An 18,552-nucleotide genomic window follows, 5' to 3' on the forward strand; every position below is an offset into this window, starting at 1 on the left:
AAAATCTATGGCTGCTGAAGTCCCTGCTATAAAATGTCATGGTATTTGCATGTAACCTACACACATCCTCCCATACACTTTAAATCACCTCTAGATTACTTATAATACCTAATACAATGTAGATGCTATATGAGTAGTTGTTATACTATCGTGTAACAACTGTATTATTATTTAGAGAATAATGACAAGAAAGAAAAACCTGTACATGCTCAGTATGGACACAGCATCATAGGACTAACTACATTTTGATCTGAGATTTGATTGAATCTGCAGATGTAGAACCCACAAATATGGAGGGCTGACTATACTTAGATTAAATTTCTTTCTTTTTTTAAGAGACAGGGCCTCACTCTGTGGCCCAGGCTGGAGTGCACTGGCACAAACATAGCTCACTGAAGCCTCCGTTTCCAGGGCTCAAACAATTCTCCCACCTTAGCCTCCCAAGTAGCTAGGACTACAGGTATGTGCCACAATGCCTGGCAAATTTTTTAATTTATTTTTTGTAGAGACAGGGTCTTACTATGTTGCCCAGGCTGGTCTCAAACTCCTGGCTTCAAGAAATCCTCCCACTTTGGCCTCCCAAAGCACTAGGATTACAGGCATGAGCCACTGCACCCAGCATAATTTTATTTTTTTAAAGCTGGGCTTGGTTAGGGTCACACTGCCCTGCAGGCCAAGCCCTCAGGAGAGGCACCGTGGAGACAGCGGGGGCTGGGGAGAGGGGCAGCTCTGACAGGAGCTGCAGGGCAGGGAGGGGAAGGGGCAGCATGGGAGCTCCAGCCTGGTGCGGGGAGGGGAGGCATGCTCCTGTCCTCGGTAGCTGACACAGAGTCAAGCACAGACCCCTTTGACCCCAGCTCATCTCTTGCCAGAGGCTGGTAAGTCACTTCAGGGGTCTGAAATGGTGGCTCCAGGTTGTCTGAGTGTTGCTAAGTGGCTGACCCCTAGCTGTCCCCAAACAGGGTGTTCCCTCTGCAGACCTCACCCCCCATATCCTTCTCCCAGCGGCCAAGCCTCCATTAGCCTGCAGGATTGATTATGCAACTCTTGGGAACAGCCGCTCCCAGGAATGCCACCCTCCACCCACAGGCTCCGGCTCCTGCCTGCTGTCCCCCTGGGTCACTGTCAACACTCGTCTCCCCACAGGCAGCTGCGCTCTCCACCCCCTCTGGAGCTAAGCTCAAGGTTGGGAACAGGAGGTGGCGGGTGGGTTTCTGAGCGGGGCTCCATCAGGAGAGACTGGCCACTTCTGCCTTGCCCACCCCATGTGTGAAGGAGCAGAAGGGCAGTCACCGGGCTGTCAGAGAAGTGTGGTGGCCCTCTCTCCCAAACCACCAGCGTGTCCCCCACGGCTAGGTTCCCTGGAGCTGCCAAGACCCTGTAGTCCTGGCCAGAGCCCCGCTTCTTCCCTTCCCTGGGGAGAATGGCAGGCAGTATCCTGCCTGGAAATCCACTTATGACCCGTTTAAGGTTCCGGCTCTCCTTTTCCCCATCAACAGGTCACACAGGAAGGGGACACCATGCCTCCAGCTCTCCAAACACTGGCTGCCTGGCCAGTCGCCCACCAGCGCCGGGGCCTCCCATCCAGCTAGGGCAGGGAAGCAGGAACCAACCTCCTCAGGGCTGTCACCTGGGCTGCCTCCCCTCCAGGGGACATGCCCTTGCATGAGGAAATCCACCACCTTCGATTTCTGGAATGTGGCCCCCACCAAAGCGATGGCCCTGTCCACCGCAGCCACCATCCTGAAGACCGCCTCCAGCCTGGCACTGTGCTGGGCCGCATCCTGCTGCATGGCCCTCACCAGCTCCAGGACCTCGGGCCACCCGGCCTGGGTGTCAGCGCGGGGAGCCCCATCAGCCCCGCCCGGGCCCGGTGCCCGGGAGGCCTCCAGCCTGCGCAGGCCCCGCTCCAGGTGGCCCATGTCTCGGCACATGCTCTGCAACTTCTCTGTGACATCTTCTTGGAAGTGAAGGAGCTGGTCCACCTTCTCGTTCAGCATGTTCAGCTTTTTGTCCATGGTGGTTAAGCAGGCCTTGCCCAACCCTGGCAGCCCCCAGTGCCCCAGACTCTCCTTGGAGGTTCCTGACATGCTGGTGCAGGCTTGACCAGGGTAAGAGTGGGAATGACGAGAGGCACAGACCCCTGGTTCTCACTCAGGTGGTGGTGTCTGCAAGATCATTGTCCTCCGTAGCTGACAGCCTCCCGGCAGCACCAACCCCCACGATGGCCTGGGCTGTGTGAGGAGCGCAGAGACCCAGGTTCTTCCTGTGCCTTAGCTTTGCTTATCTCCCACCCTCCACGGGCCTGTGAGTGACAGGCGGAGGTCGGCCCAGGCCCTTCTCCTTGGGGCCCCTTTGACATCACGGCAGCATTTAACATTCCTCTCTGAGAGGCTGCTGATGGGCAAATATGTTAAGAATCTGCCCAGAGCAGGCAGGGTTCATGCAACTAATGGTTCAGTTCAGAGGAAAGGAAAGGGTCCTTTGGAGAATGGCACCTGCTGGCTGGGCTCCAGGAGGGATCCCAGGGCAGAGGAAGGTCCTTAGAGGCCCAGAGCCCTGAGGCCACACATATCAGTCACAGTAAAAAGCAAGACAGAGACAGAAAGGAATGTGAGACCACTCAGCAAAGTTGTGACTTCTGCCATGATGAAAATTTTGATGCTTCTGCAAATTTAAAACAAACTTCAGGTGCCGCTACTACACCAGCGTTCAGAACATGTGTTTAGACTGTCTGTGGGATGGCTGGCAGGTCCCTCCCCACCAGGGCCTTCAGTCACTAGTCACTGGTACCTAAAAATAGAACTGAGGGCAATGGCCCTGGCCACCTGCCAAGTGCTGTCCCGAGGGCCCATGTTCTTCACTGGGCCCTCAGGGGGACACTCACCAGAGACACTTGCTCCCCCAATAACAACTATGCAGGTATCAGACACGCAGTTTCCATACTGAAACAGACTTAGCAGGGACCCAGAGCACAACAGGCCTGTGTTTCCTGTAGTTTACAAGTGTTTTTGCCTTAGAAGCCCTTGGTTCAAGTAAAACATTTTACAGAAGTATCAGCCAATAAAGCAGACACAAGTAGAGATGCTAAGGTTACCCCCGAGGTGGGGCACAGGGAGCCCCTCAAAGTCCCAAGTACGCCACGGGGCAGTCTGACCTACACCGTTTCCGTCCAGCTCCCCTCGGGCAGAAGGCAAGACCCAGAGAGGGGCATTTGCCCAAGGTGGCCCAGGCAGGCACACAGCCTCCTGAGGATGGTCCAGCCATGGGCAGGGCTGCCCCCCGTGGAGGGGGCTTTAGTGTCCCCCTCAAGCTTCCCCCTTCTGAATAAAAGCAATTATTATAAAGTCTGACCTGGACATTTGGAATCTAAAAGCACTATTAGGGATGGGTGCAGTGGCTCACATCTGTAATCCCAGCACTTTGGCAGGCGGATTGCTTGTGTCCAGGTGTTCGAAACCAGCCTGGACACCAGGGCAAGACCTGGTCTCTACAAAAAATAAGCCAGGCAGGGTGGCACACACTTGTAGTCCCAGCTACTAAGGAGGCTGAGGCAAGGGGATTGTTTGAGGCTGCAATGAGCTCTGATCCTGCCACTGCACTCCACATGAAAGCACCATTAGAGGTTTTGCTATGTTAAACCATTAACCTATCAATGCAATGAGCTTGCTATGCAAATGCAGCTTGACCACAACCTTCTCTACCTACCCCTCTATCCTGCTAGTTGTCCCTGGGCAGCCCACAGAGAAATCCAAACCCATTCCTGAGAGCACAGCCATGGGTGTCGTTGGTGGAATGACCCAGAACATGCTAGAAAGAGCAGGGTCTGTTATATTCACTGCCACTGAAAACAAACACACAAATAAAGTCTCCTTGGAAAAGGAAATTTGAGGGGTAACCCTGTGTTCCAGTCCCTCTGGGGATTCACCGTGTGCCTCAGGAGGACCTTATCTGCCACAGCAGACTCCCCCAGTCAACCAGGGCAGCAGGCTCTCCCGACACTTCATGCTTAGCACTTCCCTGCAGATCTGGGCTCCCTGGGCCAACCTTTGGGAAAATGGTTGCCTAGAGAAGTCTCTAGAAGTCTAACATACCCAGCCCCTGTGCCTCTCCCCAGTTGGTGTCCATAATTTTTGTGGAATAAAATTCCCACCAGACAAGAGAGGCAGACCCTGGCCTCTGGAGAACCAGCATCCAGGCAAGTCCTAGATTAATAAAGCCGTACAGGGCCGGGGGCAGTGGCTCATGACTGTAATTCCGGCACTTTGGAAGGCCAAAGCGAACGGACCATGAGGTCAAGAGATTGAGAACATCCTGGCCAATATGGTGAAACCCCGTCTCTACTAAAAATACAAAAATTAGCTGGGCATGGTGGTGTGCATCTATAATCCCAGCTACTTGGGGGACTGAGGCAGGAGAATTGCTTGAACCAGTGAGGCAGAGGTTGCAGTGAGCCGAGATTGCGCCACTGGCGACAGAGCGAGACTCTTGTCTCAAAAATAAATATATAGGCCAGGTGCAGTGGCTCATGCCTGTAATCCCAGCACTTTGGGAGGCCGAGGCAAGTGGATCATCTGAGGTCAGGATTTCGAGACCAGCCTGGCTAACATGGTGAAACCCCATCTCTACTAAAAAAATACAAAAAATTAGCCAGGTATGGTGGTGCATGCCTGTAATCCCAGCTACTCGGGAGGCTGAGGCAGGAGAATCTCTTGAACCTAGGAGACGGAGGTTGTGGTGAGCCGAGATTGTGCCATTGCACTCCAGCCTGGGCAACAAGAGTGAAACTCTGTCTCAAAAAAATAATAATAATAAATAAAAATAAATAAATAAATAAATAAATAAAGCCAGAAAGATAACTTCAAAGTCTAAATGAATCCAGAGGAAAACACCAAATACTCAGACATGTATCTATACCAAACATGAATTATCTGAGGCTGGGCACAGTGGCTCACGCCTGTAATCCCAGCACTTTGGGAGGCCAAGGCAGGCGAACCACTTGAGGCCGGAGTTTGAGACCAGCCTGGCCAACATGGTGAAACCCCATCTCTACTAAAAATACAAAAATTAGCAGGACATGGTGGCAAGCGCCTGCGATCTCAGCTACTCAGGAGGTTGAAGCATGAGAATCGCTTGAACCTGGGCGGCGGAGGTTGCAGTGAACCAAGATGGTGCCGCTGCACTTCAGCCTGGGTGACAGAGCAAGACTCTGTCTCGAAAAAGAAAAAAAAAAAAAAAAGAATTAAATTACAAAAGGATTTGTCATGTCTTCATTAAGCAACAAGTTTACAAGGTAGCTCACTTGCTAAGAAGGTGGCTATGGCTGGAAGCTCCCTGAGAGCAGACCAATCCTCTTGGGTTTGGCCTGGATTCCCGGAGGCACCAGCCGCCTGGCACATGGCAGATGTTCAACATGGAGGAATGAGCTAAGGAGGAGGCAGCAGGAGGTTGAGCAGACCGTCCTGAGACTTCTGTGGAAGGAGGAGGCATCAAAGTGAGCACAGGGCAGGAAACCCTGACAATCCGGGAAGGGAGCTCCAGGGAGCTCCGGGGCCCTGTGGGAGAAAGCCTAGAACACACCGTGGGCGGTTCCTGGGGCTTCTTTGGTGGAAAGGAGTAGCCAGAAGGACCAGCTTTAACCTCTTTCGTTCTCACCTTTACGAGACATGAGTTTGGAGCACGTGGATTTCCTGCAGGGATGCTTCTCTCTAACTCTCCCTGATGCATAGGACACAGCAGGGGGCTTGGCCAGTTTTTGTGTGATGGTGCTTGCCCAGAGGATGGGGAGGCATTGACCCCCCAAGCCCAGAGAAGGAAGACCAGAGAAGAGGTAGCTGAACTAGATCGACAGAGCGGCAAATACAGTAACCCCTTGTCCTTCCTGGGTAAGGACAGGGCAGCGGATCCTTTCCGGGAAAAAGACAGGCTGACCTCTATTCACCCTAGGTGGGGACCAGCACACACTAAACCCCAAGACTCTTCCCTGGCCTTCTAGTGACCTAACAGTCTCGGGGATCATGCGGTGAGAGAGATTTCAACACCCTCATTTTATTTTACTTTGTTTTTTTCTAAGATAGGGTCTTGATCTGTTGCCCAGGCTGGAGTGCAGTGGCACAACCACAGCTCACTGCAACCTGGAACTCCTAGGCTCAAGCGATCCTCCAGCCTCAGCCTCTTGCATAACTGGGATTACAGGTGCATGCCCCCACACCCAGCTAATTTTTAATTTTTTTTTAAATGTCATCACCCAGGTATTAAGCCTAGTACTCATTAGTTAGTCTATACAACAAGCCCACATGACACAAGTTTACTTATGTAACAAACTTGCACATGTATCCCTGAACTTAAAATAAAAGTTAAAAAAAAATACTTTCTTTTATAGATGGGGTCTTTCAATATCTTTCCAGGCTTTATTAACCCAGGAGAGTGGTGGCTCACACCTGTAACCCCATCACTTTGGGAGGCTGAGGCAGGAGGACTGCTTGAGCCCAGGAGTTCAAGACCAGCCTGAGCAACAGAGCAAGACCCCGTCTCTACAAAATAACATATATGTATATATTAGCCAGGCATGGTGGCATGTGCCTGTCATCCCAGTTATCAGGAGGCTGAGGCAGAAGGATCCCTTGAGCCTGGGAGGTTGAGGCAACAGTGAGCAGCAATGGAGACACGTACTCCAACCTGGACAACAGAACAAGACCCTGCCTCAAAAAATAAAATAAAATAAAATGATATCAAGGCTCCGACTCAAGTTGAAAGACTGACCTCTCATATTTCTCTCCTTCCCCTCCAGAGACTTCATGGCAAAGGAAGAAAATAAACACACACCTGCAACGATGAAGAGAATGGAAGGGGCTGTTGGTGAATGAGTGTTATCAATGCATTTCTGGAAAACTAGTGGAGGAGAGGTAACTGGAGAAACAAGAAAAAGAAAACTGCAGCCTCACTGGCCACAAAGGTGAATACCGACAAGCATGGAGCCAGCTTTCCCCTGTAGGACCCCAAAGAGGCTTCAGACCCCGAGACCCCCGGTGGGGTAAATGGGGAGCAGGAATGCAAGACTGAAAAGTCCATCCCTCCTCCTGCCCCACACCCCAGCACAGAAGGACCTGGCCAGGCCAGGCCCACCCTCCCTGGAGATCAGAGCCTGCTTCTGGAGAAATGTAATGGTCCACACCATAATAGTTCTAGGGGCTGGCTTTCTGGGGTTTCTCAGTAGCGCCCTACCTGCTCATCCTCAACAAAACCACGCAGTTAGTAAGCCTCAACCACCCCCAGCTGTCAGTACCTTCTTCAGAAATATGCACAGAAAAAAGGATCACTGAATGTTCAAAGAAAGCCTTCAAGATGAAAAGGGAAGACTAAAGCAAATAAACAGAAACATGACCATAGAAGAAACAGAGAAAATGAGAAACAGAAAGTTTCAAAAAGGCTGTCATTTGGCGGGGTGAGTGGCTCACACCTGTAATCCTAGCACTTTGGGAGGCCGGAGGGGGTGGGGTGCAGGGCTCAACTGAGCACAAGAATTCGAGACCAACCTGGGCAATATAGAGAGACCCTGTCTCTACAAAGACATTTTTTTAATTAGCTGGGTGTGGTGGCATGCGCCTGTAGTCCAGCTCTTTGGGAAGCTAAGGTGGCAGGATTGTTTAAAGCTCAAGAGGCGGAGGTTGCAGCGAACCATGTTCGTGCCACTGCACTCCAACCAGGGTGACAGGGCAAGATCCTGTCTCAAAAAACAGACAAGCCTGTCATTTGTAGCCACAGAAAAGCATGAAAGGCTATTCCATTCTTTAAAAAAGGAGAGGATGCTATGGAAAAAGAACAACTATAGAATAAAAGAGAGGTCTTGGAATTTTAAAATATGAATAGTGGAATTTAAAAATATGAATAGTATAATTTAAAAATTCAATATAGGGATGAGAAGATGAAGCTAAGATACTATCCCAGAAAATAAAACTACAAGATGAAGACATGTGCAGGAGAGAAAGCTGTTTGACAATGAGTCCAGCTAGCCTCACATCTAATTAACTAGAGCTTCAGAAAGAGAAATGAAAGAAAGAAAGAATTTATAAAAGAAATACTACAGTCATTATGAAATTTTGGAATACAGGGATAAAGAGAAGATTTTAAAACTCCCCAAAATGTAAAAGAAAAAAACCACATACTTGTGAGAATTTGTCCCCTTCAAAATTAATGTCAAAATTTAATCCCAGTGTGGCAGCATTGAGAGGTAAGGCCTTTAAGAAGCAACTGGATCATGAGGGCCCTACCCTTACGGGTTAATGGATGAATGGGTTATCATGGGAGTGGGACTGGTGGTTTCATAAGAGGAGGAAGAGAGACCTGAGGGAGCACACTCAGCCCCTTCCCCATGGGATACCCTGGGCCACCTCTGGACTCTGCGGAGAGGGCCCACCAGCAAGAAGGTCCTCACCAGATGCAGCCCCTCAACCTTGGACTTCTCAGCCTCCCTAACTAAAGAAATACATTCCTTTTCTTTATAAATTACCCAGTTTCAGGTATTTCTGAAAATAGACTACTATACACACCAAAGAACTAGAATCAGAATGACATGAAACTTCTCATCCTAAAAACAACTGGATGCTGGAAGAGAGGCTGGCTGTCAAAGTCTAGATAGGAAAGCACTTCCCCTTAGAATTTTGAAGACACTGCACCACCATCAGGGGACAAAATGAAGGGTTTTATGATTTGCAAAAATGCAAAAAATTCATGCTTTTTTTTTTTTTTTTTTTTTTAAGACACGGTCTCACTCTGTCACCCAGGCTGGAGTTCTGTGGCGTGATCTCAGCTCACTGCTGCCTCAGCCTCCTGGGCTCAAGCAGTCCTCCACCTCAGCCTCCCAAGCAGCCAGGACTATAGGCGTGTGCCACCACGCTTGGCTGATTTCTGTGGGTTTTTTTTTTTTAGAGATGGGGTTTTGCCATGTTGCCCAGGCTGCTTTTGAACTCCTGGGCTCAAACAATCGACCTGCCTCAGACTACCAAAGTGCTGGGATTATAGGCTTGAGCCACTGCACCTGACCCACGCATGCTTTCTAAGGAAGCTACTTTGAGGATATACTACAGCAAAATGAGGGGGTAAACAGCCTGGCCAACATGGTGAAACCCCATCTCTACTAAAAATACAAAAAAGTTAGCTGGGCATGGTGGTGGGTGCCTGTAATCCCAGCTACTCGGAAGGCTGAGGCAGGAGAATTGCTTGAACTCGGGAGGTGGAGGTTGGAGTGAGCCAAGATCGCGCCACTGCACTCCGGCCTGGGTGACAAGAGTGAAACTCCATCTCAAAAAAAAAAAAAAAAGAGCTCCAAGAAACAATAGCTTCAACGTAGGCCCAAAGTTGAAGCAAGAAAATCAAGAGTGTTCAACAGGAACCCTCCCAGGGGAAAAAGAGTGTACAATAGAATGCAATTAAACACATGCAGTAAAATGTGAAGAGCACGGGGCCTGGAGCCAGACTGCCTGGATTTAACTTCTGCCTCTGCCAGTTATTAGCCACAGCCCTGGGCCAGTTTTCATTTAACCTCTCTGAGTCTATACTTCCTTGTTTGTAACAGGATAATAATAATAACACACACCCTTATGGAGTGGTCAGGAGGTGCCGTGAGAATGCCTGGGAGGCACTTAGCAAGTGCTCAGACATTAGCCATCAGCATGATGATGGCAGATACGGCAAAAGGGGAACAAAAGGAATTAGAGACGCCAGGATAACTGGAGTTCTTTTTTCTTTTTCTTTATCTTTTTTTTTTTTTTGAGACAGAGTCTTGCTGTGTCGCCCAGGCTGGAGTGCAGTGGCACGATCTCGGCTCACTGCAACCTCCGCCTCCCGGGTTCAAGCAATTCTCCTGCCTCAGCCTCCCGAGAGTAGCTGGGACTACAGGTGCACACCGCCACACCCGGCTAACTTTTTGTATTTTAGTAGAGATGGGCTTTCACTGTGTTGCCCAGGCTGGTATCAAACTCCTGAGCACAGGCAATCTGCCCACCTCAGCCTCCCAAAGTGCTAGGATTACAGGTGTGAGCCACCACACCTGGCCCAGAGTTCTTACAAGAAAGAATGAGATTAAAATACAATCACTGATTTTGCATTGAAGAATATTTGCAGTTGTAGTAAAGTAAACCCTTTATTAAGTAAAAGCAGCGACATCTGTCTTGTGAGGGTGAGGGAGGGAAAGTGGGGAGTGAGAGAGCTAAGTCCTCATTTATCTTACCAGCAACTCCATAGATCATGCACAAAACAGAGAATGAAGAAATATGGAGGCAAATAACAAAAGAAACAAAGAAACAGCTTCAATGTGTTTGCTTCTGGGGACCAGGATGGGAGATGGGTTATCCAGAACCTAAGGACAGCCTCTAAGGGGACAAACACACGGTGCCCTTTGTAGATTTGTGTATTTATTTATAACAGTCGTGTTGCAGTGTGTAGCAGTGAAAGGTCTTGTTCTAACAAAATCAAATATGATGACAATTTTCCCGAGAGAAGGTAGCCACGTGTTGAGAGGAAAGTTTTCTAATTCACACAAAATGCCATAGGGGCTCACGGTGCACCTGGCACTTAGCCTCTCTGAACACAGCTTTCCTCATCTGCACTGGGGGCCCATTAACTGCAATAACCACAGGGCTGTTGGACATTAACGTAAGCAGTAAGCAAAACGTCTAGCACAGCACCAGGCACGTGGTAAGTCCATGAAAATGGTAGTGATTGGAATGGCCATCCTTAAGACCAACCCCACACCTTCTCCCTGTCTGACCGCAGATGGTCAGCCCAGCAAGGCAGCAGTGTGCTTGCTCGGTCACTTCGTTGTGGGGTGGGGGGCAGGAGGAAGAAGGGGGACAGCTTCCCAGTCCTAAGCCAGCTGACCTCCTCCCAGCCCAGGCCACCTCCCTGCCCGCACCACACCATTACTGAAATGCACTGCGGAAGTACACACATCCCCTCCAAGGCGCCAAGCTCACTTAGGAAAGCAGGATGAAGAAAAGCTCCAGAAAGCCACGCAGAGTTCAATGCAGACAACTTCAGGGGTAGCTGCCATCCATATTGTCTGTCCACTACACCCCGCATTTGTTGCAGAGGCCCAAGCTGACCATCCCCAAACTGTCCCCCTAAACCAAAGCTTTCTGCTGACTTTCTTGGCGCAAGATAACCCAGGATTGGGGAACAACTGTCACCAGGTCTCCCTTAGTCCCGTGAGCCGACCAATTGTTCCTCGGGCTCTTACTTCAAAGCACACTTGTCCGGAGCTGCCCTTACCGCAAATATCTGGGTGTAACCCGATGCCCGCTACTGGCCTCTGGTGCTGGGACCGCGCAGTGCTGGAGTGGGGCACAGAGTCCCCATCCATCAGCCGCTGTGACTGTGCCAACTCCGTGTTTACCCTGCCTGGAGATGGATGCTGCCCAACCGTCCAGAGCGCTGGGAATGAGGTGGGCTGGCCGGCCAGGCTGATTTCTCTGGAGAACTCAGGCAGGAGCGATAAGCCTGGCATTTCCGCTTATCTCTGACCCTGTCCCAGGCCCCAGCGGCATCCAGCGGCTTCACTTGGTTATCTGCCTTGCTGGGCTCTATCTGCCTCCCCGGGGGCCTACTTCCTGCATCACTTAGCAAAGTGTCCATCTGTGAAACAAACACTGTGTGGTCCAAGGAGAGAGGAATGAAGAGAGGGAGTCCTCGGGTAGAACTGACCTGAGTTCAAAACCCCGCATCCGGGTGCAGGGGCCCTGGGGATGTGCAGGGACTCCTTGCCTTCAGGGAGCCCTCAGGACAGAGGAGAGGCCAGGTCCACAGCAGAGAGGTGGCGGCCCTGCAGGTCTTCAGTGGGGCTGCTTGTACCCTGGCCGGGCCTGGTCAGTCACCTCTGGGCTGGGAGGGTCCTGCTATTGGCCCTCCAAATAAAACTACTCAGGAGGCAGCAAAGAGGCACAGAGTCCCCAAAGCCCGGGGCTGCAGTGCAGGAGAAGACAAGGAGACAAGGACACGTGGCTCTGCCAGGGAGGTGCCAGGGAGGGCTCCCTGGCCAGATGTTCCCAGAGCACCTGGGAGAGACCAAGTATACACACACACACTGCCATGCATACACACACATACTCTCTCTCTCGCTCAACTTTGGGACCACAAATTAACTAGCTTGGCTGACGGGAAGGAGAGACGGGGCTGCCGGCTTCTGTACACACTCACAGGCCCTGCGCTGAGCGCTTTAGCTGCCTCTCCTGATTTGAGACACACTGCAGCCCCGTGGGGTGGGTCATTGTTTGTTATCTCCGTCTCATAGAGGAGGAGAAACCTGGGGAACTTTAACAGCTGCCCCGGGCCACTCCACCAGAAAGGCATGGGGACAGCGTTCTGAACCCATGCTCGTCACTCACACCCTCTGCCACTTTCACAGACAAGGAGGGATCTCAGACACTGGAAGGGTCATGTCCCTTATTTTGTAGATGGAGATTCTGAGGCCCAGAGATGGAAAGGGGCTTTCTGAAGCTCACACACCACATCAGTAGCAAAGACAGGGCCAGATGGTAAAAGCATTGCCCTTGGAATGACCTGGAATGACCTGGAACTCCCCGGCTCTGTGGGTTGAGAGGTGTGTGCGAGGGTACGGTGTGAGACTGGCCTACGCCCCCAGGCTCAGCTCTGACGGTTGTCTGAGAAGATGGGGAGAGGGCTGAGGGGTGGGGACTCTGAGATATTCAATGTTGGTTGCCTATTCTTTCATAGTAAAATGTCTATGACCTGTCTCATCCTGGCCATGGAGAAAGATGATAAAGCAACAGCCACAGCCCTGCTGGGATGAATCAAGGAGCTGAGCTGGGGAGCAAAACCAAAGTGCAAGTCTGACTCTACAGAAGCGGAGAGGGAACAGCAGCCTCAGGGAAACTCAGCCTGGTGAGGGGGTGTCCCCACTGGCTCTCCGGTGCCACTCGGTTTGCTCCCAGATCTCACTGCCTTCTGTGTGCGGCCCTGCACCCCTGGGTGAAGGCTTCTCATTTCCTCTCTTCCTTCTCCACATGCAAGTCAAACTGTTCCCTGCCTACGCAAAGTCAGATGGAATCAGCCCAAAAATGCTAGAGAATAACAAAAAAGCACCCTCTCGAGCTAAATCCAGACCAATGGCCATTCATTCATCCATCCATCCATCCATTCATTCACTGAGTAACAACAAACACTTATTAGGAAATAATAACACTAGTGTTGATTGAGCCAGGCATTGTGCTACATCCTCACATCAATTACTGTACTTGCCCTTCACAACAATTCGAGGAGGAAAAAACTGTTATCCCCATTTCACAGACAAGTAAACTGAGGCACAGGGTGATGAAGGCATGTTCCAAAGTCAGTGTAAGATGCTGGATTTAAATGCAGACTCCAGAGTTTGCCTACAACTGAGGGTGGTATCACTGTAGCTTTCTTTTCTTTCCCATTTTTTTTTCCTTTTCTCCACTTTTTTTTTTTTTTTTGAGATGGAGTCTTGCTCTGTCGCCCAGGATGGAGTGCAGTGGCACGATCTCAGCTCACTGCAACCTCTGCCTCCTGGGCTCAAACAATTCTCCTGCCTCAGCCTCCCTAGCAGCCGGATGACAGGCAGGCATGCACCACCACACCCGGCTAATTTTTTGTATTTTTAGTAGAGATGGGGTTTCACCATGTTGACCAGGCTGGCCTCGAACCCCTGACCTCAAGTGATCCACCGACCTTGGCCTCCCAAAGTGCTGGGATTACAGGTGTGAGCCACCACACCCAGTTCCTTTTCCACATGCTCTAATCTCACTGAAACTTTCTGCTTTCTGTCTAGAACCCAACTTTTTCTCTGAGGGGCTACATCTTCCAGCTGCCATTTCAGAAGACTCAATTATGCTTGCAGGTTGGAACCAGGCCAACCCACCTCATGTAGGGTTCCACCTGCAAAGTACTTGAGCACCAATGTTCCCGATCACTGCTAATCCAAGGGGGAAGGACCACCGCCCCATTTCACTCGTGGAGAGACACGTCACAGGGAGAGTCTGCGCAAAGCTGGGCCTCAGAGCAGCAGAGCCAGGTCTGTGTTCACTGTGGACCAGAGGGTTTCTGGAAGTCCCCTCAACTCCTACAAACACACATACAGCTTCGAGACCCCGCCTCACCTCCCCTGGCTGACAAGAATCAGAGAAGGGACTGCAGGGTCTTGAAGTTAACTTGCTTCTCTCAGCCCGACCGTGGGCAGGCCCTGTGCTCAGCACCTTAGCTGCACTGTCTTATTTAATCCCCTTCACTGTGCCCACTCTTGTGGGCTCCAAGCTCTGCTTGTGCCATGGGAAACCAAAAGTCTGGACAGGAGTGAGGTTAACACATAGGAACAACAGAGAAACTGTGAGGTGCAGGGGACGTGAGTGAGATGGGGTGACTGTGTAACTCACCAGTGCTCCCAGCCCCACCCCATATCCCATCTAAAGAACTTTCTCTTCACCTGTGAACTCTCTCCCCTCAGTCTACCCTTACCCTCTGAGCTGAGCCCAGTCCCAAGATGTCTTGGTATCAAATCCGAAGAACTGGTAGCAGAGGTGGGATCTGAGGGTCCGTAGGAGAGGACTTGGTTGATCTGGGTAGCAAAGTCCCAACATTGGGGTAGGAAAAAGGTGACACAGACACCTAGCAGGGTCTGAGGTCCGGGGAGGGACAAACCCTCAGGCAGCCGCAGGATGTGGGAGAGAAGGGGTGAGGACAGAGGAGGGCTTGGATAAATGTCTGCTCCAAGATATAAGTGGTTGTTGGGGATCAAAAATTGGAACGACACAGCGGCCAGGGAAGGCTTCTGGGGCCCCAGTTCTACAGAAATTCAGCCACATGGTGCCAGCGAACTCAGCATGTAAGAGAGGGGCAAAGAAACTGGGGAGGACTTCTTGGGGGAAATGGGACTTAAGCTGAGCCTTGAAGGATAGGCAAGACTTGGAAGGCTAAGAAAAGACGGTTCTAGTGAGGTCACAGAGGGAACAAAGCCCTCTGGTGGAGCCTGGCAGGTGAGAGTGAGGATGCAGGGCACACCCTCCAGCCATGCGACATCAATGGAGGCCCAGCAGGTAGAATAAGACGGTGGACCAGGAAAATTAGGCGGAGACATACAGACCTGAAGCAGCAAGACAGAGGGATCGTGATGCTATGGAACATTTTGGGGTGGGCAGTAACATGATAAAGTCAGTATTTAGGAATGAATGGAAGTGGTTACCTGGGGCGGAAGGATTGGTGCAGAGAGGACACAAAGTGAATTCTGGGATGCTGGAGGTAGGTGTTTTATGTCTTGGGTGGTGTCACAGGAGTGTATGTGTATGTTCAAATTCCATACCCTGAGCAGGGCACAGTGGCTCATGCCTGTAATCCCAGCACTGTGGGAGGCTGAGGCAGGTGGATCCCCTGAGGTCAGGAGTTTGAGACCAACCTGGCCAACATGGTGAAACCCCATCTCTACTAAAAAATACAAAAATTAGCCGAGCGTGGTAGCGCATGCCTTGTAATCCCAGCTACTCAGGAGGCTGAGGCAAGAGAATCACTTAAACCTGGGGTGTGGGGGTTGCAGTGAGCTGAGATCGCACCACTGCACTCCAGCCTGGGCAACAGAGCAAGACTCCATTTCAAAACAAAACAAAAAGCGAATTCCACAGGCTGTAACGTGTGTGTATTGCACTGCATGTGAGTCATGCCTTAATCAGTTCTGTTAGCATGAAAAAAAAAAAAATGGGAAGGAGGATAGAAGGGAGTGGTAGGGACCGGGCGCGGTGGCTCAAGCCTGTAATCCCAGCACTTTGGGAGGCCGAGGCGGGCAGATCACGAGGTCAGGAGATCGAGACCATCCTGGTGAACACAGTGAAACCCCATCTCTACTAAAAATACAAAAAAATTAGCCAGGCTTGGTGGCGGGCGCCTGTAGTCCCAGCTTCTAGGGAGGCTGAGGCAGGAGAATGGAGTGAACCCAGGAGGCGGAGAGCTTGCAGTGAGCGGAGATCACGCCACTGCACTCTAGCCTGTGCGACAGAGTGAGACTCCGTCTCAAAAGAAAAGAAGGGAGTGGTAGGGACCAGCATCCACATAGAAGCTCAAATCAGCAAGTGTTTACCACTTCTGGGAAGCATGTTGTTGCCAAAACACAAGAGGCGCTAAGTGGAGCAACATCTCAGGGAAGGAGTCTTTGAAAGTTCTTCCAAGGTCTCTCATTTCACCACCTGGCAGGCCAGCAACAGAGGCAGGACCCCTCCCCGCCGCAGGCAAAAATCTCTAAGGATATGCAATGCTCTTCCAGGTTTACTAGATAAAGACTTCACCTCAAGCATATAGATAGAATCCCATTTTTGTTGAAAATATACATGTATGTATGCCAGTATAGTTCATTCTACATGAGGGAATTGCAGATAATCTATATTTTCTATATTTCATTTATATTTTTCTAATAAAAAATTAAGTGTGCAGTTTATTACTCAACAATTTTTTTTTCTATAATAGTCATCATTCACCTAGAGCCAGGGGAATTATTCTAGACAGATGATATGCCTAAGAGACAGGTTTAACTAACCAAGAACGCGGAGCAATAGACTCCCGCAGGACCCCAGCTAACGGAAATATTTACTAACGTTATTGGGAGGTCTGAGGTCAATTGCTTAGGCTTAAACGAACAGAAACACGTACATTTAGCAAGCGCAGGAAGACTCCTCAGAAATCACACATGTCACGGGGAAAGAATAATTACCCCCCGTGTGCTTTGTTTTTAAATAGATTCCCCACTCACCTTGGGAAGAAATGTTCAGACTCCACGTACAACTCATAAACCACACAGTAGAACTGGGGAGTTTTGTAAAGCAAAGTTGGCAAACATTTGGGAACAATCACTGTAGCATTCTCAGATGATCTGAGCACCTGTATTACTCATCACAGCGACAAGTGGAAAACAATTCTGAAGTCCGAGTTACACATGCAGTTCTCCCAGACCTGTGCAAAACCAAAGCAAGCCCATGCACTTACAACCAAGAGCTGTTCATTTTTCTTGTCGTTTTTGATCAGACTCCAAAAGTGTTTTCTGGGGAATCTACATGTCCCTAATGCACGGCTGAAAACACACACACACAGAGTAGGTTTATCACTGCACTTACATACCACCTTCCATCCATGGGTCCCAAGGGATCTGTCCAAAATCTTGTTTTCATAAGTCTCCAGTGAGATGCGTAAATATTGTTACCTCCATCTTATACACAGATAAACTTAAACCTGGAGGCAGTTAAGTGGCTTGTCAACAGTTATAACCCAAGACAAGATCTGTGCAAGCTGTCCTCTAGTCTCCCTTCCTCTACTGGCCGGCCCTCTGAGCGTTCTCGTTGGCTCCAGTTTAAATCATGTCCGCAGACAATTGTTTCCCTGGCAATGGAGGTGGTATTCTATTTCCTGCCCTGAATCTGGCCCGGGGCCCTGACCGCACCGCATTTAGCCACAAGTGCATCAGCCGTGTGTGCGTGAGTGGGGACAGCTTGGCTCCCTGGAAACCTAAGTGGCGTGTGTCAGCTGGCCCAAGCCTGCTCAGAGCCGCTCCAGGCCATGCTGCTAATTCCTCCATCATTTGCCCGGAACAACCCACAGTGAAGGCAATGACGTCTCTTGGAGCTGGGCGAACAAATGGGAACATCTCAAAGGCAAACTCATTGCAGTCTGGCCCTTGGGGAGAAATAGCTCTCAGGCATCTGGGACTCGGGTGCCTAGATCAAAACAGCCTCCCTCTGCTCATTTCCGTGGATAATATAGCAAAGCATGCAGATCACTGGTTACATTCCTGATGGGCAACTGAATCTGCACTTATAATTCCCAGTTGCCGTGTTTACTTTTATGTTTATTAATTAAGTGCCCTGGAATGACCACTCAGAATTAGATCCAGAAAATAAGAATTTACTGGGGCATTCATTGGGTAACAAAAATTACTACCTGAAAAGTGTTTCTCTGATGGCTATAGTCACACTAGAAATTGGAAGTGGAGGCTGGGCCTGGTTGCTCACACCTATAATCCCAGCCCTTTGAAAAGCCAAGGTGAAAATACTGCTTGAGGCCAGGAGTTTGAAACCAGCCTGGGTAACATAGTGGCCCCTGTTTCTACAAAAATCAAAGATAAAAAACATTAGCCAGGCATGGTGGTGGGCACCTATAGTCCCACCTACTTGGGAGGTCATGATAGGAGAATCATTTGAGGCCAAGAGTTGGATTCCAAGCTAGGGCAACAGGGCAAGATCCTGTCTCAAAAAAAAAACAGTAATTAGCCAGGTGTTGTGGTGGATGCCTGTAGTCCCAGCTACTTGGAAGGCTGAGGCAGGAGGATCATATGAGCCCAGGAGTTTGAGGCTGCGGTGCTCTATGATCAAGCCACTGCATTCCAGCCTGGGTGATAGCGTGAGACCCTGTCTCAAAAAAAAAGGAAATTAGAGGTGGAGATTTCTGGGTGAATTTCCTGCCATGTGGTCAGTAAATACCATGTATTGTCACTTTTAACTAATTTCAACTTCTTTGCCTCTAAAGTGCCCTGTGGACCTTACTGGACAA

General features: G+C 50.2%; 1 protein-coding gene and 1 pseudogene across 2 annotated transcripts in view; one reads left to right on the forward strand and one right to left on the reverse strand.

Annotated features, from left to right (window-relative positions):
• The window catches only part of MYLK3 (myosin light chain kinase 3), a 55,981-nt gene extending 38,647 nt beyond the window's left edge, over positions 1-17,334 (reverse strand). The window contains exon 1 of one of the 2 annotated variants that reach the window (XM_023189601.3): positions 1,614-2,204. In XM_023189601.3, coding sequence (XP_023045369.1) covers positions 1,614-2,090 — 477 coding nt within the window. In that variant the 5' untranslated portion in view covers positions 2,091-2,204. Of the gene's footprint in view, positions 1-1,613; positions 2,205-17,127 lie in introns of those variants that run through there. The other variant, XM_023189603.2, reaches the window with a different exon arrangement.
• The window catches only part of LOC111524401, a 51,081-nt pseudogene continuing 43,550 nt past the window's right edge, over positions 11,022-18,552 (forward strand).

The sequence above is a fragment of the Piliocolobus tephrosceles genome, chromosome 17, assembly GCF_002776525.5.
Source record: "Piliocolobus tephrosceles isolate RC106 chromosome 17, ASM277652v3, whole genome shotgun sequence".
NCBI lineage: Eukaryota > Metazoa > Chordata > Mammalia > Primates > Cercopithecidae > Piliocolobus > Piliocolobus tephrosceles.